At 40.5% G+C, this 27,121-nt stretch overlaps 2 protein-coding genes, 1 long non-coding RNA gene and 1 pseudogene across 3 annotated transcripts; 2 read left to right on the top strand and 2 right to left on the bottom strand.

Moving 5' to 3' along the window:
- Nucleotides 1–4,886: 4,886 nt before the first annotated feature.
- Nucleotides 4,887–6,069, top strand: LOC115580641 (putative nuclease HARBI1; annotated as a pseudogene).
- A 270-nt stretch (nucleotides 6,070–6,339) lies between these two features.
- Nucleotides 6,340–7,636, bottom strand: LOC115580642 (uncharacterized). The gene is made up of 5 exons (XR_003983892.1): nucleotides 7,585–7,636; nucleotides 7,051–7,228; nucleotides 6,725–6,790; nucleotides 6,560–6,601; nucleotides 6,340–6,472 (listed from the first exon to the last, which is right to left on the bottom strand). It is a non-coding gene; the product is annotated as an uncharacterized LOC115580642 (long non-coding RNA).
- A 2,616-nt stretch (nucleotides 7,637–10,252) lies between these two features.
- Nucleotides 10,253–16,313, bottom strand: nae1 (nedd8 activating enzyme E1 subunit 1). Its single transcript, XM_030415654.1, has 20 exons — nucleotides 16,178–16,313; nucleotides 15,622–15,725; nucleotides 15,473–15,533; nucleotides 15,334–15,364; nucleotides 15,083–15,154; nucleotides 14,793–14,872; nucleotides 14,390–14,499; nucleotides 14,003–14,112; nucleotides 13,829–13,891; nucleotides 13,645–13,708; nucleotides 13,472–13,563; nucleotides 13,304–13,363; nucleotides 13,044–13,177; nucleotides 12,792–12,867; nucleotides 12,402–12,441; nucleotides 11,946–12,032; nucleotides 11,711–11,803; nucleotides 11,139–11,253; nucleotides 10,998–11,047; nucleotides 10,253–10,899 (listed from the first exon to the last, which is right to left on the bottom strand). Exons 1-20 carry the CDS (start codon nucleotides 16,225–16,227, stop codon nucleotides 10,790–10,792), a joined length of 1,602 nt encoding a protein of 533 aa, XP_030271514.1. The 5' UTR covers nucleotides 16,228–16,313; the 3' UTR covers nucleotides 10,253–10,789.
- Nucleotides 16,314–17,852: 1,539 nt separating this feature from the next.
- ca7 (carbonic anhydrase VII) lies at nucleotides 17,853–26,204 on the top strand. Its single transcript, XM_030413330.1, has 7 exons — nucleotides 17,853–18,009; nucleotides 18,559–18,756; nucleotides 21,083–21,201; nucleotides 21,650–21,745; nucleotides 22,378–22,440; nucleotides 22,558–22,713; nucleotides 24,186–26,204. The coding sequence occupies exons 1-7, from the start codon at nucleotides 17,973–17,975 to the stop codon at nucleotides 24,303–24,305; spliced, it is 789 nt and encodes a 262-aa protein (XP_030269190.1). The 5' UTR covers nucleotides 17,853–17,972; the 3' UTR covers nucleotides 24,306–26,204.
- The last annotated feature ends 917 nt before the right edge of the window (nucleotides 26,205–27,121 follow it).

Genomic DNA, 27,121 nt, shown 5'->3' with positions numbered 1-27,121 from the left:
CTCGGTTTGTTGCTTTGCTCTGGACGCTTTACCAACACAAAATGTCCTGTGAATGACTCAACAATCAAATGTCTTTTTGGTGCATTTCCAGATAGCTCAGACAAATCCTACCTTTAAGTTTAATAGTCTTTGAAATACATTAATATTAACATTTAGGGCATTTAGCAGAGGCTTTTGTCCAGAGCAGTTTACAGTAATTCATACACTGATGCAGGTGGCTGCCATGCAATGTGCCGACCAGCACATCCGATGCAGTTTGGGGTTCAGTGTCTTGCCCAAGGACACTTTGACATGCAGACCAGGGGAATCAAACCAGCGAACGCTGGCTCTACCCTTGAGCCACAGACGCCAAATATATATATATATAAAAAGAAATGTTCTTCAGAGGGATACTTTTTACTTTCATACTTTCATTTCAGAGCCTGCACTTTCTTACTTTAACTTGAATGCAGAAGTTGAATCAGTACTTCTGCTTCCACCAGTGTCTGCTTTAACACAAGCGTCCATACTTCTACTTGAGTAAAGAATGCGTGCACTTTTTCTACCTCTGTGCGTATTGTGTCTTTAAGCCTCAGATGGTTGAAGAAAACGTTGACCCACGCTCAAAAACATTCTTTTGTGCTCCTGTGCTGTTGTGACTCATTCAAAATACCAGCGCACTCTATCACATTACATCATTAGTTATCTCACATGGCCCGCACGTCAGCTATGTTGTACAGGCACACATCGCACAAACACGCACGACTGCACACATTTGGGTTAGTTGTGAGAAAAGTGTTGTTGTTACTGACTCTGTTTTGTGCAGTTATTTAGTGTATGTTAGTGTATGTCCATAAAACCCTCATCACAAACATACATATTATAGCATCCAACAATGAATTATTGTCTCTTGCATATTGAGGCTACTCTTTGTCACAAAGCATGAGCTGTTTTCTCAGCTCAGCTCCACTTGACTCACAATCAAAAATGTCCATAAAAGTGTCTTCAGAAAGCCGAATATTTGGACGACGGCGAGGCGAGAAACGTGGAATTCATTACAGTGTTCTGACTTACGACTTTCTGGTGTCATTACTGACAACAAGACAACAAGTTGATCCGCCTCCACTGTAAACTGCCAGTTTGTTTTGCCGGGCTGGGAAAGCAGCACGGACACTTCAAGTCTCTCTCCCCTGCTTGCTTGTGTGCGCGCTGCTTCATATACTGAATATAACCCGGAGAGAGGTGGATTGGTCTTCGAAAAATACCTCCCAGGTTTGGCAGAGCTCCTCCCCATATCAGCGGATGGGACACTAACTGTCTTATTATGTGTCTCTGTGTTACATGAATTCATTAGCAAAGCATCTGGAAAGCATATAACCATTAAGGCCTGGCAGCCGGGGCAGCTCCACCCTCACAGGCTCTGTTGGCTGCAAACTGCGCTGCTGTTTAGTGAACAGCATGTATCACGCAGCCTATGGACCACTTGTAACAAGCTGTGACGCATGCCATTGTTCCTCGATAGCGCATGTACAGTGGGACACATTTGTTACTTCTAAATACTAATTCAGCGCCGGGCTAAACTGTTGCTGGTGCATTGTTCGTGTCCTTCCTTCATAGGGCCTGTATGTATTGTACATTCCTCAGTCACAGCTCCATCTGTTTGTAGGAAGAATGGAGAGGCCCTCAGCAGACCCCTGAGAGGTTTAAAGTATGCCGGCCTCCTGCAGTCTCCCAGCAAACACACTGAATACTCCACTCTGCTCTGGCAGGCCGGTTTTAATTCAGCCTGGGCCTCACGAGGAGGTGAACCAGTTGGACCCCAGCCAGGTAAATGGCTCAAACTAACAGCCATGAGCCATCAGAAGACATCACCCTCAACCTCCTTCTCATGCCTTCTCACTGCCTTCGGTCCTTCTCCTTCTGCTCCTCCTCCTCTCCGGCGCCGTTCACGATGTGCTTGTAAAAAGCAACCTTTCATCCAGCGACTCCAACCGTCATCCTTGCAGATATGACGACCGGTCGGCCGTCTAATTTCCTTCATTTCCCTAAGATGACTCATCCTCTCTTCCTTCGCTCCCCCCTTTTCTCTCCCTTTATTGCTCGAAGCTTCCAGCGAGAATCATTGTTGGCAGTGTGGCCCTTCTGCAGGCTGTGCTTGTGATTTACTGATTGATTTTAGCATTAACGACCAGCCCCTCCTTCCAACACACACACACACACACACACACACACACACACACACACACACACACACACACACACACAAGTGGACACCCACACATGTATTCATTGTCGGGCCTCTCCTGTGGCTTTAAGATAAAGCAGTTACAAGCCGAGCCTGGAAGCTAGAGTCTTGATAATGCTTAGATGCAACAGAGGAGGCAGAGTAGCTACAGTTGTGCGCATGGAGGAGTGGAGTAGGCGCATTTCCATCTTGTTTCCGTTGGCTGTATTTTACACTCAAACCTCACAGCAAAATACATTAATACAGGAAATCTAAACATTAAATGTAAGGATGTCCTGCTTTTAAGGCTAAAATCATTCTTACAATGGGATTTTATGTTGGCAAATCAGTAAAGCGGTGGATAATAATCTCGCTGGTCTATATTTTAATAATAACGATGAATCAATTGACGCAGTGAAAATAATCTGAAAACACTGTTTTACTATCTGCTCAGCTCCGAACAGCAGACAGAAACAGTGAGTGACTAGCTGGTGAACATAGTGGAGCATTTAGCAGCTAAAGAGCCGGACATTTCCATCAGGAGTATTGGAGTTACGTTCACCAGGTTGCCGGAAAGATGACTCCAAATGTATGATTACGTTTCTCTGTACCCGCTGCATGTGTACAACTGTTTGCTATCAAGTTGACCATATCAACTTCAAAGGTGATGGTATGTCAGTGTTGTGTGTTCTTGTTTCTTGTTTCTGCTGCCCCCAAGTGGCCAAACCCATCAGTTAGTGCAGGTTTAAAGTCAGACTACATGAGCTTTAAAATAATACAAATAAGAAGTTGAGCCCCTAAATAATAATAAAAAAAAACCTTTGCTCATGTTGCAGCTACAGTCTTACTTGGTCTGTTGGGACCAATAGCTTGTGTCTAGTGTCAGCAAACTTAAGGCACAAAGTTTTAAACTAGGGTTTAAAAAGCTAAAGAATAAGTCCTGCTTTATCTATTTTTGACAATGGAGTGTTGAGGATGAGTTCAGGAATCTCAAGGCCTAGGGAATAAAGCTGCCCCGGTTCTGGTGTTAGAGCAGCGGACACTTCTGTATCTTTTGCCAGACTGTGGCTGGGGTGGGTGTTGTCTTTTAGTATCCTTTGGGCTCTGTGCAGACAGCTCCCTTCAACGATGTCACACATGCTCTGTGGATGCGTATCAGCGGTTTTGATCACCCGCTGTAGAGACGTCCTGTCCTGGGCCAGTTTGTGGTGTTTCCAGTCGGGTAGCCTTTTCTGTGCTTTTTTAACCAGGGGGCTGATGTGTGATGATGGTGATTCTACGGAACCTATTACTGTTCATCCACACCACCTCAGCTCCACTGATATAGACAGGGGTGTGTTGCCTCCTTTTTTTCTAAAATCAACTATCAGATCCTTGCTTTTCCTGACACTGAGCAGAAGATTGTTTCCTGTGCACCACTCCTCCCTATACGAACTCTCATCATTGTTTGTAAGTTGATTCTTAGGGTCGCTTAACGGTCGCACTAAATTCAGCGTTTTACCATCAAGCTCTCTGCTGTCACTTGTGGGCACAGCGACTGATGTCTACGCAAAAGTTACTCGGTTAGTCCATGAGACTCTCATTCTCACTCATCTTTCCATCTTCCACAAACTGTTCCATAAGAGGTTAAAAACACATACATCATGCGCCAATCAAAGAACTTGGAACCGATCAATTTGAAATGAATAAATGAATTAGGTATCACTGAACGGGGAGTGAAGAAAATAAGAGTTTAAAAAGCCAATCTTTTAAAGTTCAGTGTGATCAAGTGTTTCATTTATGTGCTTTGGTTCTAAGTGGAAAATACAAACCACGTGCCAACAAACCATGAGCTTACTAAAACATGACACACGAAGAGCCCTGTCTAATTACACAGCATAGGCTCTCTTCTCATAGGGACACTTCATCATGTCATATAAAAGAGATCGCTTTATTAGGGCCTGTAAAAGTAATGTACCTAAGCACGACTACGCCATCAAAAGGTACTTGGTAAATTCCAATGTAGTTCTTTTTAAATCCGTTGAGACACAAGCTACAGTGTCCAGTTAGCCGTACAGCAAGAAAGGAGCGTTTGCTTTGTTTTGGGTGAACAATAACACCTTGTACCACTGTTAATGCATGTTGTTGCAGCATGTGTTAAAGGGGGAACATTATTTTCTTGTAAGGCAACGGGTGCTTCTGCTGATACCGCAACATGACAGCATGCTTGAAAGGTAAACATTTAAGGTAAAGATATGTGATATCTGCTAATTAACCCTTTTTTTTAATCATGTCAACGGGCCGTCCTGGGGTCCGTTTCACAAAGCAGGTTTAGTGAGAACTCTGAGTCTGTTAACCCTGAAATGAGGGAAACTCTGAGTTTTCCGTTTCACAAAGGGAGGTAACTCAAACCAGAGAAAGAGGGGTAACTCTAGCCTGTTTCACAGAGAGAAAGTCAGTTATGGTAACATACTCTGTGAACCTAACCTGGTCGGGACCAGGTTTTTCTCAACAAACCTCGAGTTTCTCTCTGTCTCCACCCTCTTTCAGCCACACACGGTATTTGATTTCCTCATTCATTCAGTCAGCAGGCGAGTTTTGGCGTAGTATAGTTCTGTCGTCTGTTTTTTCAGAAAATCATTGCAAAAATCAGTCAGTAGGCCTACATTAGAAGTTATATTAGGTGGCGACTATTTTCACTACCATGGCATGTCCTTTTGATAATGATCCCGTGGATGAATGTGCAGCATTACTGCAGAGAATTAAATATTCGTCGGGAGATGATTATCAGACCGCGCATAGATGTTCTTGCATTTCCAGACAATTATCTTTTTGAGCGGTACCGTTTCACGTCACAGTCCATCATTTACATACACAACCTAATCCGTCCTTACATTTCCAACATTACCAGCCGCAGTCATGCTCTCACATCCCAGCAGATGTTGTGTGTTGCGCTGCGTTTTTTTGCAAATGGGAGTTTTTTGTACAACGTCGGAGATGCAGAGCACTTGAGCAAGACAACTGTATGCAGAGTGGTCAGAAAAGTGTGCCTCGCCCTGAAACGGCTACTACCCATCTTTATCATTTTCCCTGGACATACACCTGTCAGAGCCATCAAGGAGGAGTTCCACAGGATTGCAGGTGAATGACGTAGAGATCTATTAAATGAATATCAAATGATATTCTGTTAATGACGTTGTGCTGCAACCTTAGACTGGGATTATTCATTTTAATTTCTTTCAGGATTTCCCAGTGTGATTGGCTGCATAGATGGCACACACATCCCCATCATGGCTCCATCACATAATGAAGCAGATTATGTGAATAGAAAGTCCATTCACAGCATAAATGTGCAGGTACATGTGGATTGACTACTGTTTCAAAATGTTAAAGACTGCATCATAGTTCAACATCTGTCATTCTCTGCACTGTCAAGATCGTATGTGATGCTGCATATATCATTTCCAATGTGGAGGCCAAGTGGCCTGGGTCTGTTCATGACTCAAGGATTTATCGGGAGTCTAACCTGAGCAACAGACTGCAACGTGGTAAGCAGCCTAAAGATTTGCATAATACTTCACTTGTCTCCCTCCTTTTAATATAATCTAATGTATCCACTATACATTACAGGAGATTTGATGGCCATCATCTGGGTGACAGGGGTTACCCATGCCAACCTAGGCTGCTTACCCCTTACCCTGACCCTGAACCAGGCCTCCAACAGAACTTCAACCGGGCTCACTGCAGGACGAGAGCCCTGGTTGAGATGACCATATGCCTGCTGAAAGCCCGTTTCCAGTGCCTACGTCACCTCAGGGTGACCCCTGAGAGGGCCTGTGATATTATTGTGGCATGTGTTGTTCTTCATAATATTGCCACTATTAGAGGAGAGCAACACGCTGTCCTACAAATTGAAGACCCCGATGATGACCCCATCCACCTGTCAGCTATGCAGGACGGCAGAGCAGTCAGAGACGCCATATGCCATCATCACTTTAGTGATTGAATCACCATCATCACCACCACAGCAGTCAAATAAAGACATACTACACATTTCATTTGGTCTTCTTTATTTCCTGCAAATACAAGAGCTAGTTTAATTAATGTTCCAGTATAGTTAACATAATTAACATGATTCACATGTGACCATGCACCTACCTCTAACTTGTGCTCCAGTATTTCAATTTCTATGTCTGCCTTCCTAATCTGGCGGTCCAAGTACTGCATTTCCTTGTCGGTTTTTTGTATTTTTTTCAGCAGGTGAATTTTGTAAATGTCTTTGACTGGTAACTGGGAATACATACAAGGAGGACATTATACAGTTGCACATGAATTCCACAGAACGAATCTCCGGTGTTTACTGAACATCCATCTCACTGTGTCAATCTGTGCAGTGGAAGTTGAGGGACCCTCCTGCTGCTGTTAAAAAAGGATGAGAATGTGTTAATACTTCAGTGTAGGCTAAATGTCATTCTATATTCCACCAGAATGTTAAGAAATGTAAATGGGAAGAGAGCTATCAGTAACATATCAAGATGTTACCTCTATAGGCCTTTCTGGATTCCCCTCTGTAAAGGCAGCAGATACAGTTTCCTCGTACTCTTCATCCTAGATGAGTGATACGTTTCAGTATATTTAAACTACCATTTGACAAAATCTTTGAAGTATTGCCTACTTACAATTACAAGGTCTGTTGTGTATACACATATATATATATATATATATATATATATATATATATATATATATATATATATATATATATATATATATATATATATATATATATATATATATATATATATACATATATACATATATACACACATACATATATACATACATACACACAGGTCTAGGCATATTACATTTTATAAAAGCACTTGTTATCTTGGGGGATGAGCTCAGAGGATGAGCTCCCTCCAGGGATTCCCTCAGCCACTGGCCTTCCTAAATTCTGTCTTAGGGCCAGCTCCTCTGCCTCCGTTAGAGGTGGCGGTGCTGGGCCACCACCCGTTTTACGGGCGTCTGCTTTCTTTCTGTTGGCTGAGTAGAAGTCTGTGTTAGTTTAAATAGGCTTAATTATTTAACAGAACATGATATAGATGAGAAGACATTTATGTATGTGAAATCAGCATTATGTTGGGGATAAAACAACTGTACAGTCAAACAGCCACTTAATATTTACTTTACAATGTAAAACATGATCAAAATGAGGTACCCCCATGAGATTATGCCGAGGTTTTACCTGTTTGAACAATATTTTATGTTTCATAAGCTGCTGCCAAGTGCGCTTCTCCCCCGCAGGATTGCACCTAAATTAAATAAATTAACAGGCTACCACTCAAGCAGTTTCCCCCTGTAATATTATTGTGATTGCAAAGGACTACATTTAAACTTACGCATTGACCCGAGCACCAATGTTCTCCCACGCCGTCTCCCTCTTTTGCTGCTGCAGCGGTGTTACACTTTCTTCTAAAAATGGGCTCAAACTCACCGTATGACCGCATTAATATTTCCAGTTCAAGTGGGGTGAAAAATGAAGCCCGCTTCTTCCCCGTTGCCATGGTGACTCGTTTAATCGGGGCTCCATTGATGCTGTCTTTTTATACTTGTGGTGCACGCGCTTAACTCCAGGTGAAACTACTCCGAGTTGATCAAACTAACTCAAATCAGCTGTTCTGGAACCGAAAACTCGGAGTTTCCTATCTCAGAGTAGATCAACTCAGAGTTCAGGGTTAGACTCAGAGTTTGTTGAACCTGCTTTGTGAAACGGACCCCTGGAGGATTACAAGGGCAAAGTGAAAGATTTTGTTGTTTCTTTTATTTAATTTTAATCATGAAATTAATTGTTCATGTGCATCTTGACTATACATTTGTATGTCTGTACAACAAATCATTATATCTCAAGTGTCGTTCAGACTGGGGACATGTCCCCCTCAACTCTGAATTGCTGATCTTGTACCAATCTCTTTTAAAAAGCACAAACATGTGCAGATGCATGAATCATTAAAGAGCGTGCACCAAGAAAAGTTATGCTGATGTTGTTTGACTAGTGTTTTGCATTTGATGCAGCATAACAAACTATTTTTAATTCTTTTTTAAATAAATTCTGATTACAATAATTTTGCAGCAACTTCTCTCTATATGTGCCCTTTCAAAATGAGAAAATAGAACCTAATACATGACTTTCTAGGTGTTCTTTACAACGACCTGTCCTGTGAGGACACTCCCACACAGAGTTTAAAAGCCAGCCAACTCCCCTCCAGTGAGTTAGAATTGAAGAAACCTCGTGGATGAGAGCTGAAACGTCTTCAAGAAACTGACACAAGTTCAGTTGCCTACGATTCAGCACTTAGAATTACCATGACCTGGATGACCTTCATCAACAATGCTTGACTTGGTTTACGTTATGAATACATCAATAAAAAGAAATGGTAAAAAAGAAAAAAAAGGGCCCTGCAAGAAAAAATCTCCCCTTGACCGTTTTTGTTTCCATGTTATCTCTTGTCAGTAACCATCCTTACAAGAGTGTGGCCATTAGGTACGAGGGAGACACAGCAGCTTCTCTCAGGACTCTGATAGTATGGAGCAGATACAGTGAAATAACTGAAGCCATCCTGGTGTGTTCAAAATGCTCAGCACTCACTTTCACATGTTGGGAAGTTGACACAGCAGTCTACTAACTGGATGGAGACACACAAGTCGAAATCTGTGACGTTGACCTGGCTCGCTCTACGGTGTCTTAAAAACCTGTGAACTCAAATTGTCAATATAAGAGACAAAGATCTTCCCTCATAGATAGATATACGTATTATGCAACTAAGGGATACAATGACCAATAACACACATTGTACAAATAAAGTCAATGTTTCTTTTGCTTTCAAGGAAACCCTACTCCTTATATGTTGTCTTTATTTAAGACGCTGACACACTGGGAGAACTGGGAGAAGGAAAAAAAACCCTGCAGATTTAACACAGTGCAGGGGTTCTAGAGGCATAGATTTGAGCAATATGACAAGCTTAAATACAGTACTTGACTGAGATAAAGTTGTTTGTTTTGTTTTTTTCGGTCAGAAGTTAGTGGGTTGCATCTCTAACTTTACCAAAGAGCAACACTGTCTGCTTCAGCCTAATAAACCTGGCACCACTACTACTACATGATAATCTTAAGGAGGCAGTGGGTGGATGGATGGGCACATGGTAATCTTTTAGGCACTGGATGAAATCTTCATTTAGAAAATGGGCAGAGTACTTTTTGGCAACCTGCTCTATCCTTCTCAGACAGAAGAGTCGGTGTGTGTGTGTGTGTGTGTGTGTGTGAGAATGTGAGACAGATCGCTGCATGGGGAGAGAAGGGGGGGACGGAGGGAGTCTTACAAGGAAAAGATCTGCTGAGGGCAAATTTCCATCCTGCCAAAGTCTGAAGTAAAAAAAAAAGAAAGAAAAAATGAAAAAGTTCACCCTGCCCAAAAGTTACATCACAATAACCCTCAACACAGTCCTCTGGCGGGGCTCTGCACTGCATGTTAGAGCGTACAAAGACCACTGTTCTCTATATTGCATGCACCTCAGACAGAGCTAATGACAAACAACATGCTGGTTAATATTTAACATTTTAGCCAATTACGTCAAGTGCAGTTTGTATTCAATGGTCAGCATTTGGGAATCAGCCAGTGAACAGGCACGTGTTATAAACTTTAAAGAGTCGCCAGCTTAAATGTTGTGACAAATGGAAGAGTGCCCTCTAGTGTTGGATAAATTTGTCATCAACTCCTAACAAAAGTAGTCCTAACCTGGGCTGCATGTGAATCTTGCCCGGAGGCAAGTCACATTACGTGCCTTCCAAGAAGCTCACATGCTTGTCATCTAACATTTATTCAGGCTAAATAACTGTGCAAACATTGTTTCAACTATTCAACAAGTCAACCTGACACAGTCGCTTTACTCAAAGTGTTTAACAAGACTGTATTTGAAGAGACATTGAAGCCCAAAAAGCGAGGAACAAATGCAGATGTGTGCTGAATATGAGTCCACTTCACCTTTGACTTTAAAATAAACAAATTCAGGTAAAATATTGAATGTTTTTTATGGCAATTCATAACAGTTCAGCAACACTTACAATGTTTGTTTGTTTTTTTGTTGCCATTTTAACCAAAAACCTTCTGCCTTGTTTCAAACACAAAACAGTTGTGACTTTAGTATACAAAGTGCTGCTACATTGTAATAAATCATCCATGAATGTTGAATTTTACAGATAGTTGTTGTTGTTTCCTTTCCAGCCTCATTTAATGTCAAACCAAAAAAAAAAAAAAAAAGTTAGAAGAAATCCTCTGTGGGTGCTATCCTGATTTCTTCCCCTTCGAGAACTTTAAAGAAGGCGGCAAGGCTCTACATTTGATCAAACCTTCCATCTACAGAGTCCGGACTTTTAATCTTTTTCATGAGAACAATCCTTGTTGGTTGAAGTGCACACGTATGGGCAGTTATCCCATTCCAGTCCAGAGGAAAAAACAATTTTTCTTCCTTTTTGTTTAGATTATAAAGCAAGTTGTTAAATGCCGCTTTTGTACTTTCTGTAAGCAAGCTCAGGATCAGTAACTGCATTCACAACTGTAAGGTGGCGGAGGTCTGTGACATGGCGTTGTAAATGAAAGTGTTGCTGAACGGCACAAACTGGTGGCTGATGATCTTGATGGCCTCCTGAGCAGCTGATCCTACAGAAAAAGAAGACATGGATTCATCGGCACTGCCTAGATGGGATATGGTGTTTATTAGGATCTCAGTCAATGTCTGAATATTGCTAAAATATTACCTCCCAAAAATGCGGCAACTGTGTGTGGCTCTGCTGCACCATATCGACAGCTGTAGGTTAGGGAAAAGAAAAAAAAATAATTACTTGCATGGTCTTAAAAAAAACCTTCAATCAGTACATCCAGCTGTGACCGTGACTTACAACTCATGGATGTAATCGTCTTTGATGTTGACGTTGAGGCTGTACTCCTGCAGTAGGTTGTTCACACAGAGTTTCAATTTGTTGATGTCATCCTCCACCTGGTAGTTATAAACTCCTGGTAAGGAAGCACATGTGGGAAAAGATACACAAGAGCAGTTTTTACTGGCATCTGATGATGTGTTCGGTACAGTATAGTTTTTAATAATAGGTTTTTCCTCTTTGTGAGATAGTATGGAAGGTTTTCTCTTGATACATCCGCCGGCCCCTTTCGACTTGATTGTACATTCTTAGAGTCTTCAGAGCTTTTGAGATGATTCTAGTATTGACTGTTTCATGGGTACACAGCTCAACCAACAAAATACCCAACAAGTTATTTATGCTTTAAGTGTAAAAGAGCCACAAAAGACTGCAGCTGTAATGCTGTAATGTAATTGTCCTTCCTGACAGATGGCACAAGTAAGTATAGTCTGACAACAATCAAACAGCTCTCTCCTAGTAGAAAAATCTATTAGTTGCCAAACAAAATAAACAGAATTTCTTTGAAGCAAAAATCTGTAGAATCCTGAACGTACCTGGGTAGCGGGAGTGCTGCTGATAGAAGCGGTCAACGGCACGAAGCATGAGGTAGAAGACCATCTCGCTGTCTGGATTGTCCATGCACGACGCTGAAGATACAATTATCGTTATTAGGGGAACATGCTTTACATTTAACAGAGAAAACAATACTAGAGTCAGCTCATACACATAGGATGAAGTAACGAAAGACTTTAACAGTAAAATCAGAGAGAAAATTAATCTACAACTCACTGATTTCATCTTTATTTACTGAATCCACACTGTATTCTTCAGCCAATGATCTGCAGCGCACCACCCTTAGGAAGGAGGCATTCTTACCTAGACACCAACACAAGTAACCACAGTTAGGAATGAACTGGTTGCAGGTGCAGTTATACTCAACAACAGTGCAGATTATGTTACACTTGTAGACAGATGAGTTCTTATACAGTGACAGCACTGCTGTATGATAGAGATGCATAATGGTCATGAGATTTTCAATTGCTGCTAAAATAATAACAAAACTTAAGAGATTAACAGGGCATATAGCAGTTTTGAGTCATGGGTTATACTAATATGCACTGTATGTCTGAAAAAAATCTTCAGCAGGTACTTTTACATGGGCAATACACAAATTATTCTGATTAAATTAGACTAGACAACAGTGTGAGGTTGAGGATTGTATTCATTAAAGAATGGGTTTCTTACAGAACAGTTTGATGTCCTTTTCAGAGATGCTCTCTGGTGGCTAGTGGAAAGAAAAAGTTATTTCAGCAAAATATTTTTTTAGTCAAACATATTTTAAGTGACAGAATTTTTACTAATATATTAATGAACACGGGGGAAATGTTGGGACATAATGATGGAAAGATTCTCCAACTGAAGGTCTGCACAGTTTTTGGCTTCCCAAAATTATTTATACTAGGGTTAGGGTTAAATACAGTTGCAGAAACTAGGAATGTATTTTTAATGCACATATCATTCATTTACATGCCTATTAGACAAATTAATTGATTTCATCAAGCCCTAAATTTAAATCATTAAGATTTTTTTCAGATTTACCTGAATAGTCAGTGAAAACATGGGTTTACAACATACCTTTCCAAAAGACTGCAGCAGACATTCTACATGCTTAGAAACAGTTGCAGCATCCTGCATTGCCTTTTGCCTGTAACTGAAATAAAGCACGAAAAAAAAACATCAACATCCACAAACCCATATTATTAAATCATTTACTGTTAGAAAGAGAGATATAGAACTGGATCTACTATTGGATCACACATTTTCTAAAGCTACTTTCCTTTTCTCTCGTCCCACCTACAAATGAATCTATGAATACTGCACACTTACACATTTTGAAGGTTGATAAACTTCTGAGAGTCAGCGATCATATCTGGGATGGTTCCTCGTACAGGTAGGCTTCCGTTGCCTTCATTGAGAACAAACTCCTTCACAGCTCGCAGCATCACCCAGAAGGACAGCGTCTGGTAAACAAGCACAAACAGAATACATTCCAGGGTTTAAAAAAGCAATAATCTCAATACCTACTTTAACTATGAAACTATAAATGTATTTTATAGCACAACAGTCTTAGGAAAAAAGGCAAAAACCTGTGATGTGATGTCGTTACACTGCACACTATTGAAAAGGTCTTCAACTGCACTAGGAACCTGCAGAAATAAGAGTCATTAGACTTTACTGTAAAGTGTGAAACTACAGAAAACAGACTGATGGGTGGTTTTAAAGGGATGAAACATGTTGTTTTTGAGATCTGGCACCTTGGTTGGGTTCAGTGCAGTGTTGACATTCTTAATAGCTTCCTCAAAGTTTTCTTCGTCCTCTGGGACACCATTTTCATTCTTCAGGATCCCTGAAGGAACACAAAATAAGAATCAATCACAGATATGTTTGGGTTACACAGCAAAATGACAGTCGAAATGTTCACAGATACCTTCCCGAATACACTGTCTGAAGGCCTCTTTCTCATTGTAATTTTTCGGTGGCTGACCGTTGTGCTACAGTGACGAAAAAAACATTTCATTGTACAACAAAACACAAACAAAAACACTCAAGAGTATACAATAGCGATCAAGTATTTGCCAGATATCTAGGGTGGCCACTTAAATATACTGTACCTCACTGAGCCATTTTTCCAGGTATTTAGCTACAACAATAATCCACGGAGTGTGACTGTGGTCCTGCAGATTAAATGAAGAACGGAGAGGGAATATATCCGTGCTATAATGCTGACACTAACGTTGCAACTGACAAATATACGAATACAAATGTGCTGACACCAAAGTACACACCTTCTTGTCCATGCTGTCAAGGTCGTAGGACTGAATGTGGTTCTTGAATTCAGCGAAAGGCTGGTCTAACCTCAGATCCTCCAAGGCATTGTCTGGGTGAGATTCAATCACTGAAGAAAGAGGAGGTAAAATGTCAATATATCATTTATTTTCATATTAACAAAATTATACATATAAAGTCCCACTGACAGCAAAAGGAGTGTGGATACAGGTAGTCAAGATCTCAATTATCTCATTTAAATACTAATTCCAAACTAATCTATGACATGTTATATCTTCACAGTATTGCATTTGCAATTTCATGGGTTCAAAAACTAATAACATATAATGTCAAGAGTTAAAATGAAGAGTTGTTGTCTAATATTGAGTGTCTTATTAAGAACTAACCTGTATGCTCCTGCACCACCAGTCTCATGTAGCCGATCAGGCCATAGGTTTTACAGACTAGGAAAGGTACAGCGGCACTCCACAGGACTGAGCCCAGCCTTAAACATGTGCTGTTGAATTTTAGAGAAAATTTGACACGTTCGTTGGACAGAAAATAAAACAACACTTCAGATCTTAGTTTAAACATTTCAAACAAAACGCAAACAATCACCATACTTTTTAACTTGTTGCTTCACCCCATATCTTAAAATCACACCCTGCCACAGTGCTAAGGGCTCCATCCATGAGGACTTTACAAAGTTTAGATATTTCTTCTGCTAAATGCCCTAAATCTAAATGTAAATGGTTCAGCATGATTTAAGTTGTTTGCATAATTTGAGTGAGGATGAACTAAAACTCGTACCTTTCTGGCAACTGGACACCGATGACTATGGTAAACCTGTGGAAGAACTCTGGATCATTGTCCAGAAGCTTGTCTGGACTCTGCAGGAGCAGGGAGAAAGAAAGAAAAAGGCAGTGAGAGATCTCTGTCACTATCAGAGTTCTGATATTGATGAATACAGTTTTAGTGTTTTGGTGTCACACAAATATTGGCAATGTTATCAAAATATAAGATTTGCTTGTTTCAATTTCGTGTTGAAAATGATATGCCACTGTAAACACATCTGTGGCACCATGTCAAACAACACCAACCTCCTCAACAAAGTTTCCAGAGACATCACTGTTAAGTTCTTGCAGCAGCTCAGTTGCAGCCTGTGCTCTGATCTGCAACACATAAGTGGTCAAGGTCAGGGCTCATATAAATATGCAAACACTATGCACCTTTTTTCCTACAGAGAATATAAAAAAAATATTTCATGAATAACCAAGAAGGGCGGGAATCAGAAGCAGAGGACTTTCCTCTGCACAAACTATATAAATGTATGTATTTTACCAAAATGTACCTTTCCAATGCTGTTGTTGCTAAGAAAAAAGCTGCAAGACAAGATGAAGAGGTCAGTCATGATCAACATCAAGGAAACACATATAAACATACATTATTTTAAACTTAGATCAACTTTCTAAAACAAACTGCTGTCTTACTTGTTTCCAACATCTTCCCCAGTAACTGTGTGTCCATCAACTATGGTGAATGCTCCAATACCTGACAAAGACATCGATTTATTCAATCATAAATACGTTTTCATCTTCACCTGCAGCATCATCACTAACACAACGCCACATCTGTGTACCTGGAAGCACCAAGTTCTTCAGTATCTCTGTCCCAGTTGCTGTGGCATTGATGAGACAAACATGTGCATTCTCCAGTGTTTCTTGACCATGGTCACCCCACAGCCTGGGAGCAGGAGAGGATAACATGAGCATGTGTTGCCATCTAGTGATACAACTCATCCCCAACTACAATAAGGCATTTAGCAGGAATGACTTAGCTGGTGCTTTGACAACTACAATAACACTGACTGTCCTGTAGTGCACAGTCGTTTAACCATCAGACAGAGAGCTAGATTGTCAGGGTGATGGCAGTCTTTACACAAACTGGCAGTTCCGATGTGCATGCAAACACCACAAAGAAAAACGAGCAACCCATCCCGTTAACCTTATAGCTAACACGTTAGCCCGCCGATGCTGTTTTAACTATAACGCACATAGTTAGCAAGCTAACGCTAGCTAACGTTACACTCTTGTCTCACGACTGTCTCTGCAGTGACCTCTCAGATGAAATATACAGACAAGGAAGCTACAGAGAGAACGTGTATCTGTGAAATATGCGATATCGTTCAAATTGACCTGAGTTGCCTGTCGTATTTCTGTTCTTTGGAGGCTTTAGTGGCTGCCATGGTATCTTTACAATGAGTGACGTCTATGGACACATTTTAACTTCCTGATCGACAGATTCGACACAAGTGCGCCTGCGCGAAAATTCAGTCCCGCACTTTCGATACAAATTCTTGTCGTGACTCGTGATTTCCAAATGTGATCGCTTTAACTGGCACGAGGTGTCATTAAATTATTTAATTGATATTGCATTAGTAACAAAGTGAGTATGGTGATCTTCCGTTATGGAGGCAGCAGCACGCACAGACATCATGAGGGCCGGGCCACTACAAGGAAGGGGCATCTCACCCAGGATGAGGGTGGTGAGCTGATACCTACAAGGGGCCACTTTGTGATCACTTGTGGCAACCAAAGCAGTCATTTTAATTGCCTACGTCATCTTACTCTTAAAAATCGTGAATTCAATATATACATGGGTTAAAAGAATGCTTTGAATTAATTTCTTTCTCAATCTGTCAATAAATCCATGGTCTAGAAAGCAAATCGGAAAACAGCTAAAAATGTCCTCAAACCCAAAATGATGTCATCATATTTCTGAAATTAGGAGAAATTAACAGAAGGATTTACATATAGCCTACATCTTTTTGCTTGAAATATGACTCAAATATTTGATTAATTTCCGAAATGCCAAGTCAGTTAATCCACTTTGTTTTGTTTCAGATGGACCAGATTGGTTTAAAGGTGCAATATGTAAGAATAATACTCCAAACAATTAGGGGGCAGCATATCACACAAGTAACTGTTACTGAAGCTGCCATTTGCTAGTAAGCTCAGTTAGCCGTGCAGCTAGTGGTGCTGCTCGGGAACTCGGAGAACCGGAGAAGGAGCTTTGGACCGGGGTGGGAAGGGGCTAGCTGGTTAGCATGCTATAATACATCAACTTCATAATGCTAAAACTGTTATTTCTTCTCGTTCTGTAAGTAATAGTTTGAATTTTCAATTAAAATTCCTACACATTGTACCTTTAACAACATGGTAGCGGATTTTATACATTTACACAATAAAACACCAAAATGATGATAATAAAATTCATATGCCCAGTGACTTTATGTGCACAATGAAACAAAACAACAATTTTTAAAGTAGGCTGTACACAGTAATCAATGATAAAAGATCTGATAAATACCTAAACAAATAAATCAGTATTAGAGCAATAGCCTAATGTTTCAGACATAGACAGTGGCTATGTTTCTTTATGGATCCATTACATATCATATGCATTTGTAGCTTGAAGCCTACTATTTTTCCTCTCTGTACAATATTATTAATGTACTTATTTATTTATTCATTCATTCATTCATTTATTCACATATATTCTCCTTCCTATTTCTTTATTGTTAATTCATTGAAGGCTAGGTGTTGTCTTTTTTTTCTTCTTTTTTTGCCTAATTAGCAGACATTGTCATTCTTAAACAGTGATCACAACAACAACTACTACTTCTAAATGGTATATCATTTCAGTGAAGGACTAACCATTAAGTCTCATGAGGGCTTACCGAATACAGTAACATCAGACAAGATAAGCTTTAAAACCTGAGACAGGTGGACAGGAGGCGTGTGTGTGTGTGTGTGTGTGTGTGTTTGAGTGTGAGGGGGCGTGTCAACACGGGGATCATTTCCTTCCACTACATAAACTTCATCAATAGCCTCACCGGCCGATGTCCGTGTCCGTCCTACACGTGCGCACCGGAGTGCAGCAGCCACACAGCGACAGCTCGGTCACACTCGAGTCTTCCTCACAGGGACAATGACAGGGAATCACTGGGGATACGGAAAAGACGACGGTAAGATCTCGCAGCATCTCTTGGCAGCCTTTTCTGAGTCATATCAGAGGGAAGTAACTTTGTGTGCTGCGGTTCATGTTGACCGGCGCTCCGTCTGGCTGGAGGAGGGTTGCGTGTTTCATCGCCGTTAATGCGAGATTAGCCGCATGCTTAGAGGGATGACTGCTGTCACCTTTACCTGACTTTCCTCTTGGTGTGTCCTTGGCTCCTCTGTGAGAAACCCTGAATAGCATCAGTGCTATGGCCACAATGCCTTCAAGCCAATTGATCTATTTACAGCGCTGCATTGGCTAGTGTGGATGAGACCCTGGAGTGAATTAAACTGATTTATTTGAGATTTCTTGAGATCTTTCTTTAATCTAGATCTTAATTCGATTACTTTGTTTCAGAGAGAAGTCATTATTTATTTATTTTTACAGGTGGACAAATGAAATCTGATTGATTTAAGACAAACTCCTTAAATCAGAGCTTGAGGCTTATGAACAGTATTGGGTGAATTGAAAACTTAAAGAATAAAAGGTAATGTTTATGTTTGCCTTGCATCATAAGGTCCGACTATATGGCACAAAAACTTCCCTGTGGCTGAAGGGACCCGGCAGTCTCCCATCGACATCGACCCTCATCAGGCTTCGCATGACCCCAATTTGGGCCCCATTGTCCTAAACTACGACCACTGTACCTCCATTAACATCTCCAACAATGGGCACTCCGTAGTTGTGGAGTTTGATGACTCTGATGACCGCTCAGGTGAGAAAATGTGTGTGTGTGTGTGTGTGTGTGTGTGCATTTGTGTATCAATGGACCTTCAGCTGTGGTTTCTACAGACTGTAGAGTTCAAGAAAGTAAAAACCAACCAATAAGTTTAGTCATGCTCTGGTTGGATTAAAGGAGATAAAGAGCAATGTGAATAGAGGGCATCTTGATTTGGACTGTGCATTTTGACATGACTCTGTAGACTGATTACTGACTACCTTGCAATTAAAGAACGGTCACAGTCCAAATTTAATCTTGGCACCGATATTGATTAGTCAGCCACCCTCCAGTGGAAATATGTGCTAAAACTTGACTTTCAGTAGACAAACGCCTGAAAGGTGGAATTACCTTGATTTTTAGAAAGTGCAAACCATGTGCATAACTGACCGTAATCAGAGGTTACAAATAAACCACTGATTATGCTGCAGGGAAGTGCAGCCAGCAGTTAACTGTATGAGTATCTGTCTGCTGGACAAGAGATATAATAACGTGAGCTGATCTCAGCGGTTATTATGACTCTATTTGCTTTTATCACTGGGTGGATCCATGTCAACCACCCTGTCATTAACATGAATGATAAGCTCAGAGATGTGGGGCTGTTTGGCTGTCTGCACAGAGCAAGCAACTGAAAATAATGAATGAAAGAGGAGACCTGTTGGAGAACTAATGCTCCTCCTCAGCGGCTCCACGTGGTTCAAACGAGGAGCGCAAATCCCCTAAACCTGTGGTTGTCAGTTTGCCATGTATGGCTTGTGTCTGGGTGAACACATCCATATATTTATGTGTCAGACAGCGTCATGTGTCGCTGTTGTTTTGGTAAGAAAAGGAGGATGGAATATAATAAATGCATCACTGTTAAGAGGGATGCCCACTATTCAAGTAATTAAGATAAAATGCATACAATCAATATAAAGATCTGCCTCTGTATGTTGGAATAACAAACATGACAGCAGTTAAAACCAGTCATAATTGTAATAATTCAATGTGTTTATGTCCTCAAGTAATCATTAATGTTAGCATTACCAGGTCGAGGTTAAGGAACTGATTGAGCACATCAGTTATTTATAAGTGATTATTTACTTCTGTCACCTAATTTCTCATTTATATGTAGGGCTAAGATTGCCAACATAAACTAAGATGGTAAAGAAATAAATGAATAGCTCAGTAAAGAAACGAATATGCCAGTAAATGCACAAAAAATAATGTTGTATGGAGGACTGAAGCTACCAAAATATAGAATAAGTAAAAGAAATGTTTCAATGTAAAAAATGTATGTGACATTAAATGCACCAGAAATGTTATATAAAAATAAATGTAGGTATTATGTAGGTTTTGGTTTCTGATTAAACATTTCTCCCCAAAACAACATAGTGCACTTTTTAATTGTTTTTAAATGCCAGTTTTATTCCTCCCTACATTTATGATTGATGATTGATTGTTTTCTAGACTAGTTAATTGTCTGGAAATTATTATTTTCCTTTTCATGTTAATAGTTAATAGATTTTTCCTTTAACAAATCACTTTGCCCCTGTGGTTCTCATGCATCTATGTAAAATGGAGGAGATGAGCGTTTTGCTCTTTTGCCGTTCGTGCCGAGCTAATCTGACCTGAACTGTAGTGGCCCGTTTGTCAGAAGGATGTCAGCAGCATCACAATGAATAACGATCAGATTAAACTGCTGTCCATACCCAGCAGTGGAGGCCATAGGCTCTGAAAACCGTCTGTAGTGTCTTGATAATGGGTCTGACTGTCATTATGAAATGCATTCAAGTGACATGAATATCTTGTTTGCCAATGGACCTGAATGGGAATCTGAACTACCCTGAATGCAGCTTTAACGTTGCTTTATTTAGCAAAGGATAGGCTGTTTGTGTCTCAAACTAAAGCTAGTGCCACAGAGCTGTAATGATAGATGATTTGTTGGTGCAGGAGTCTGTCTGCCTGGTTGTGCTCATGTCTCAGCTTTGAGTGAGAAATTTAATAAAGTCTGCTGGGTGTTAGCAGCTTGACTCATCTCGTGTGTGTGTGTGTGTGTGTGTGTGTGTGTGTGTGTGTGTGTGTGTGTGTGTGTGTGTGTGTGTGTGTGTGTGTGTGTGTGTGTGTGTGTGTGTGTGTGTGTGTGTGTGTGTGTGTGTGTGTGTGTGTCCTGCAGTAGTACCGAGCTGTTTGGATGATGCTACACACAGGATGCTGTGCTCTGATGCTCTATTGTTCTGGGAAGCAGTTTGTCTGACACCCACAGAGAGTAAGAGAGTGGGTGTCTGCCTGTGTGTGAATGTGATTATTTTTTTTCTTTAACATCTCCTCTCATCTTCTGCAGTGATCCAGGGAGGCCCTCTTGACAACCCCTACAGACTGAAACAGTTCCACTTCCACTGGGGTGGAAAGGGCTGCCACGGCTCTGAGCACACTGTTGAAGGACAAAGCTATGCATCGGAGGTCAGTGCCTGGGATGTAAATTGCTACAGTGCATCGGTGTCTAATTAACAAAAAACTAAGAATAACCCGTTTCGGTGAAGGTGTGTTTAAAAATATGAAAATAAAACAAAGACACATAGCCTCACTTCCTCCTGAGGTAAAACACCGTCAATGCTGTCTTTCTTAAAGGTCCAACATGTAAAATAATGACCACCTGTCAAATTCATACTCCAAACAAATAGGAGCAACATATCACCAGTAACCGCTAACTATTTCTAACTGTGTCTGCTGTTTGCCAGTTAGCTCAGTTAGCCGTACAGGTGCTCTTGTTAGCTGACTCTGCCCAGACTTGGCAGTTTAAATAACTGTTTTCAAGCTATAAGTTCAATATTCCAGCCAATTTATTCCCTGTCTATCTGCCTGTCTGTCTGTCTGTCTGTCTGTCTGTCTGTCTGTCTTCCTCCTCTAGCTCCATCTTGTACACTGGAATGCTGTCAAGTACAAGTCATTTGGGGAGGCGGCGTCATCTCCAGATGGCCTTGCTGTCCTCGGAATCTTTTTAGATGTAAGATGGTTCTTAAGTGCAGTCCTATTGTCTTAAGTTTGCGTTAAGTCATGGTCGACCCCAAAAGAAACTAAAGCATGATTATGTATTGTAGTCCAGCCCAAAATTCTGCACTCATTCAAACTTTTATTTTGTCTTCACTACATTTTTCTTTACAGAATCAATTATTAATTGTGTGTACATGTGGACATTTATGCATAGCAGACTAAATTACTATTTCTTTCTTCACAATTTGACTCATAGAAAAAAAAAATATATATATATATAAGATGTGGGTATGATTTCAAAAAGTAGCAAAAGGAGCTAGTGCAAAAAGTTATTAGCTGCAAAACTCCATTTGTGACATCAGTTGTGTGTAGCTGAGAACACAATGCTTTAACCTGTGGAAGGGTTGTGAGTAGAAATGCGACATTTTGTCATGAAATAACTTTATTTATAGTGAATACTGTTCAACAGTGTTGTGGTGCTGTAACCCGTGTAAATATTTTCAATATGTGTCGGCTTCAATGAAAACGGAAGAGTTGTGATATTTTGTAGAATATACCCGAGTATGTACATGTGTATAAACTGTATGTTAAAGGTTTTGAGTTGTCACAAATGAAAGTAGAAAACAATCTTGTCTGTCACTGAAGACAGGTGACGACCACAGATGGCTCCACATGATAACAGACGCTCTGTACATGGTGAAGTTTAAGGTACGTACGATGATCATTAGTGTATTTTAATGTAATCTGTAATGTTTGTCTGGTTTTTGACCTGCTCCAAGTATCATTACAGTCGTAAAGGTTGTTGTCTTTGTATTTCTGTTACAGTCTAGTGTCACGGATTTCAAACGTTTCAACCCCAAGTGCCTCCTACCCAGCAGCCTCCACTACTGGACCTACCCGGGATCACTGACCACACCCCCCCTACATGAGAGCGTCACCTGGATCGTCCTGAAGGAGCCAATCACAGTTTCAGAAAAACAGGTGTGGTTGTAGCAAACATGTTCATAAACACGTATGAAATATAGCGATGTTATGCTGATGTTCATCCTGCATCAGACATTAGAAGGCGAGGCTTTTGATTCACGATAATGTGAATGGGAGCTGAGAGAAACACCTTTTTGATTTTGTAGTAGTGTCCGAGTTTCACATCTGGAATGAAGGCACACGTGTAACAAAGATGGATTTCATGTATCTGTTGCACCCACATTTCTCTCATCTCCAGTGTGATCTTTTCTCAAAATGTGCACTGTGACATTCATGTTTCCCGGCCGCCATTCTCCACCGGGCTCCAAAAGATCCACTGTTGTCAAACCTAAGTTCAGCATCACTGGATCAGTGTGCCAAGCGTTAGTGGATGTGGGGGCGTGGGTGTTGTTGGGTTTGCCTCTGTTCTGTAGCATGTGCAGAAACATACGGCTTCGCCTCACTATGATGCTAAATTTGGTGGCCAGAATGAGCGCGAGCATCACTCATTAGGGATACAGTGTTTGGAGCTGGCGTTGTTATTATCCACCCCTCTTAGTAGTGAATGCAATCAGAAAGTTTAGGTTTGCCAACCCGAGGTTGCTGACAAGTTAAGCTGACTAGCTGGATGTCTGCAGCACATGCCTTCCAGGTCCTGTGAGCTGGCCCTGTGGCGACTGCTGACAGCCTCTGGATTACACTCTTGCACTTTGCTGATCTTTTCTAGTCTAGATCCCTGTTTTTATCTCCAGGACTGCGCATGAGGAATCAGGAGTTATAGTGGCTGCGCCCTTCAGGGATAGTTGTGACCAATCTGTCTGTAAACCCATGAGTGTAGCGTAGCTGGGGGTGAGGAGTTAGTTAGGCGACTGGCCCCCTCAACCTATGACTCCAGGCCTTGAGCCTTTGATCCCCTCCAGCTGATTATCCTGATGGATGGATGACTGGATGGGTTCAGGGCTTTAATTGAAAAATGCTTGCATGGAGCCCCAGCAGGGAAAAGCCCTTTATATAACAGGGTTTTATTTTGTTTTCCATTTCCCCCTCATAATTGTAGACATGAAGCTAAAGGGGAAATGCCAAAAAGAGGGTGGCATGTGTGAGTAGCTTTTAAGTAGTGTTGTTATATTCAATATTTTTCTTGTCATCAAATTAATAAAACAATGAACCACAATGAATCAATGCTTCTGTGATGCAGCCTGGTGTGCCATAAAGCCCCATTGTTGTCTAAAAACATATCAGTGAGTCACGCAGTGACACTGGAAGATGTTTCTTTATAACAAAAAAAGGACTAATGTATTGTTGATTTTGGTGTTTGTTGACAATAACATCCAAAATATCACCAGTCTTATCCTTTTAATGTGCTAATAGTCCAAAGTTAAAAACAAAATATGTTTTTAACAGTTAAAATAACTGTTAAAAACAGTTAAATTTCAATGCAAAAATATGACTATAAAGTGTTGTCTTCCTTTCTTTCTTTCTCTTTGCAGCTGGGCAAGTTTAGAATGCTTCTGTTCACTGGAGAGGAAGAGGATCAGAGGATGCGCATGGAAAACAACTTCAGGCCTCCCCAACCGCTCAAAGGCAGGAAAGTGCGTTCGTCCAATTAATGTGACCTCAGGAGACCCTGAAGTCACAGACGACAACAACGGCTCTTCTTAGACAACAGAAAATGCATTTGTTTGAGTGTACTTTGTAGCCTCATGGTAGCGTGTCCTGAGGATTTCTGATTTACTTTTTACAGAAGGATAAAATTCAAGGAGTAATTCTCATCACTGCCAGCACATTGAGATATTTCCTTCTACTGGTCAGAAGCTTTGATGGTAGAGGGTGGAATGAGTTTTTGGATTATTTAGGAAAAAATAAAAGGGATACTATGATATTAACACTTAGCAGTTTACTTATTTGACTACTACGTGCTAGTGACATTATCTCAATGTAATGGATAGTAAAAAGTTGGATGTGCATTTGTGCCTCCATAGACCATATTCACACGGCGGACATTTTCCTCTGATGTCACGCTCAGGGCTGGAAGCTCAAATGCTGCCATGATGTTACGCTACTGCATTTGTATAAATGGGGAATCTGACAAATTGTTATCATTTCACTGCCTGGATAGTGAAAATCTGGAGGGATTTTGTGCCATACTTCACGGTAAACAACATGTGTGATACCCATTAGCTAACATATGCTTTCAACTACGTCCTCAATCCTACATCCAGTGTGTTTCACTTCCACTTTATAATAAATGTGTCCAAGACATGTGTTTTATATTGTAGAATTAATTCACTGCTTTCCTATCGGATAATGTATATTAAATGATAATCTAATGTGAGCTAGGAAGTGGTTGAATGCTAAGAGTAGCTGTTGTCCATGTTGGATAAGTGGTTAACAAACATATTGTTTGACCTTGAAATGCGGCTCAGTGTCGCTCCTGATTTTCACTATCCGTTGACGTTTTCACCTGGTGATCAATCCTGAAGTGGTGACATTATAACAATTCATCAGATTCCGTGTGTTTATAGGACACAAAACCTGAAACGCAGCAGTACAACATGGCCACCATGTGAATATGGTCTATTGATGTCAAAGGAAAACTAGTGTTGCTGAGGCAACAAAGTGCTACATCAATGAGCCACAAACTCGTGTAAGGTGCTATTATGTGTAACTGGTAAGTGTGTATACCAGTGAGTTTGTTGCTGTTTGCAGACTGTTATCGCACCACTCTGCCATCTGCAGATTCACTTCCACAGTCGCTGCCTCCTTACTGATCCCGATTGATCCCTCGTTGATCCGGCCTATTGCTGCTGGATTCCCAGTCTTTGTGGCCACAGATCCCATTCAGTCCAACAATCCCAACTGGAGGTGGGATTGGATTAGTGCTGCAGTTGCTTAAAGTGCTCTGTTTGGCCATGACGGTGGGCATGAAAGTCTCAGGTCCTTTAGAGCTCACCGCTAGTAGGCTGATTTGTTATTTTTAGCATACTGTCTAGATTCAACAAAATCCTTTGTTCACAACTGTTTCTTATTTGAGATCTATAAAACTCCAGCAGCACAAACAAGGACCCAAACAAATTCAGTGTTCAGTCAAATAGTTTTTTTGTTTCCAGAATCAAATTTTGAGATTGAACTGCATCCTGACTGTAGTGTCACATTTGCTCGTCCAGTGTTTCTGCTATGCAGAAGCTAATGCACAGAAAAACAGTCTAGTATGTAAATGCCTGACGGAGGCCCGGGTATCTCACTTGCTCGAGTTAAGGCCGCTTTATGTAATGCAGTTCCTTATTAAGATGGACTTGGATTTTACTAATTTAGAGGTATGGCAGGGAAAACATGATTTTGTTCCCATATAGCACAATGCATACAGGAAGAATGGCATGACGGCTGTGATTGTTTTGTGTTGTTGATGTGAAACAACATTGAAAGTGTAATTTATCCATGGTTTGAATAATTATGTGATGCATTCATCTTGACATGTTTTCTGAATGAAATAAAATTCTAAATAACTCTCTTGTTTTACATTCATTGACGGGTTTATATCATCTTTTGTATATCAACTTTTTACATGTAGAGAAGAAAGAAGTTGTCTGTACTTGGTGATTTGGGATATTTTAGCTTTTGATTTTGCACATTTATGGGTTGTTTGTCTTTCCAAACAAGACAAATGAGAACATGCAGACATTTACGTTCATGAAAGAATCTTTTGATCAAAGTTTCTATAACTGAACCTTGTACCTGGTATTTGCAATAGGTTTTAGATGGAGGAGCCATTCAAGTAAATGTTTAAACACATTCTCACTGATCAGAAGTAGCAACGCTCGGTTTAAGGTAATTAGTAGCCAAGTTGTGGCCTCGAGGGGTGAGGAAACAGCGAGACGGAACATGGACTGTGATCACAGTCAATTATTTACCAGTTGTGTTCACTGAACACGTTTTATGTGGCCCTAAATTAAGCATGGTGTTTAGAGTCAATACTATTAGTAAACTAAAAGAACAGATTCCCATCAGTGTGGCTGTAATCTGCATTAATGTTGAGGAAGGCCATCACACTTGTTTGTCCTATATGTGTTTCTGTCTTGGTTTTCTGAATAGGGCTGAATACATAATGTAGCTAAACATCAATAATAAACAGTTAATTTGAAGATAATACAATTTATTTAGTGTCTTTTTCACTGTTTACGAACAACACAATGCTGTGTAAACGATTTATTAAACAATTGTTTATTGAAAGGTTGCAACTGATTCATAAGGCTTTACAGTTGCTTGATAAACGTTTATAAGGCATTTGATTGCTAACAGTGAAATGACCATGATCTAAAGCTTAATTAACTTTGAATTTGCCATTTATTAGAGGTCCAATTTGCAGTTGCAGTCGACCCAACTCTACAATCCCAAAGTAACAATAAAGACCTGAACTGAACTTAGA

Source organism: Sparus aurata, chromosome 4 (assembly GCF_900880675.1).
Source record: "Sparus aurata chromosome 4, fSpaAur1.1, whole genome shotgun sequence".
NCBI classification, from domain to species: domain Eukaryota; kingdom Metazoa; phylum Chordata; class Actinopteri; order Spariformes; family Sparidae; genus Sparus; species Sparus aurata.
Note: the sequence above shows the minus strand (reverse complement) of the source record. Positions and strands in the feature narration are given on the sequence as shown.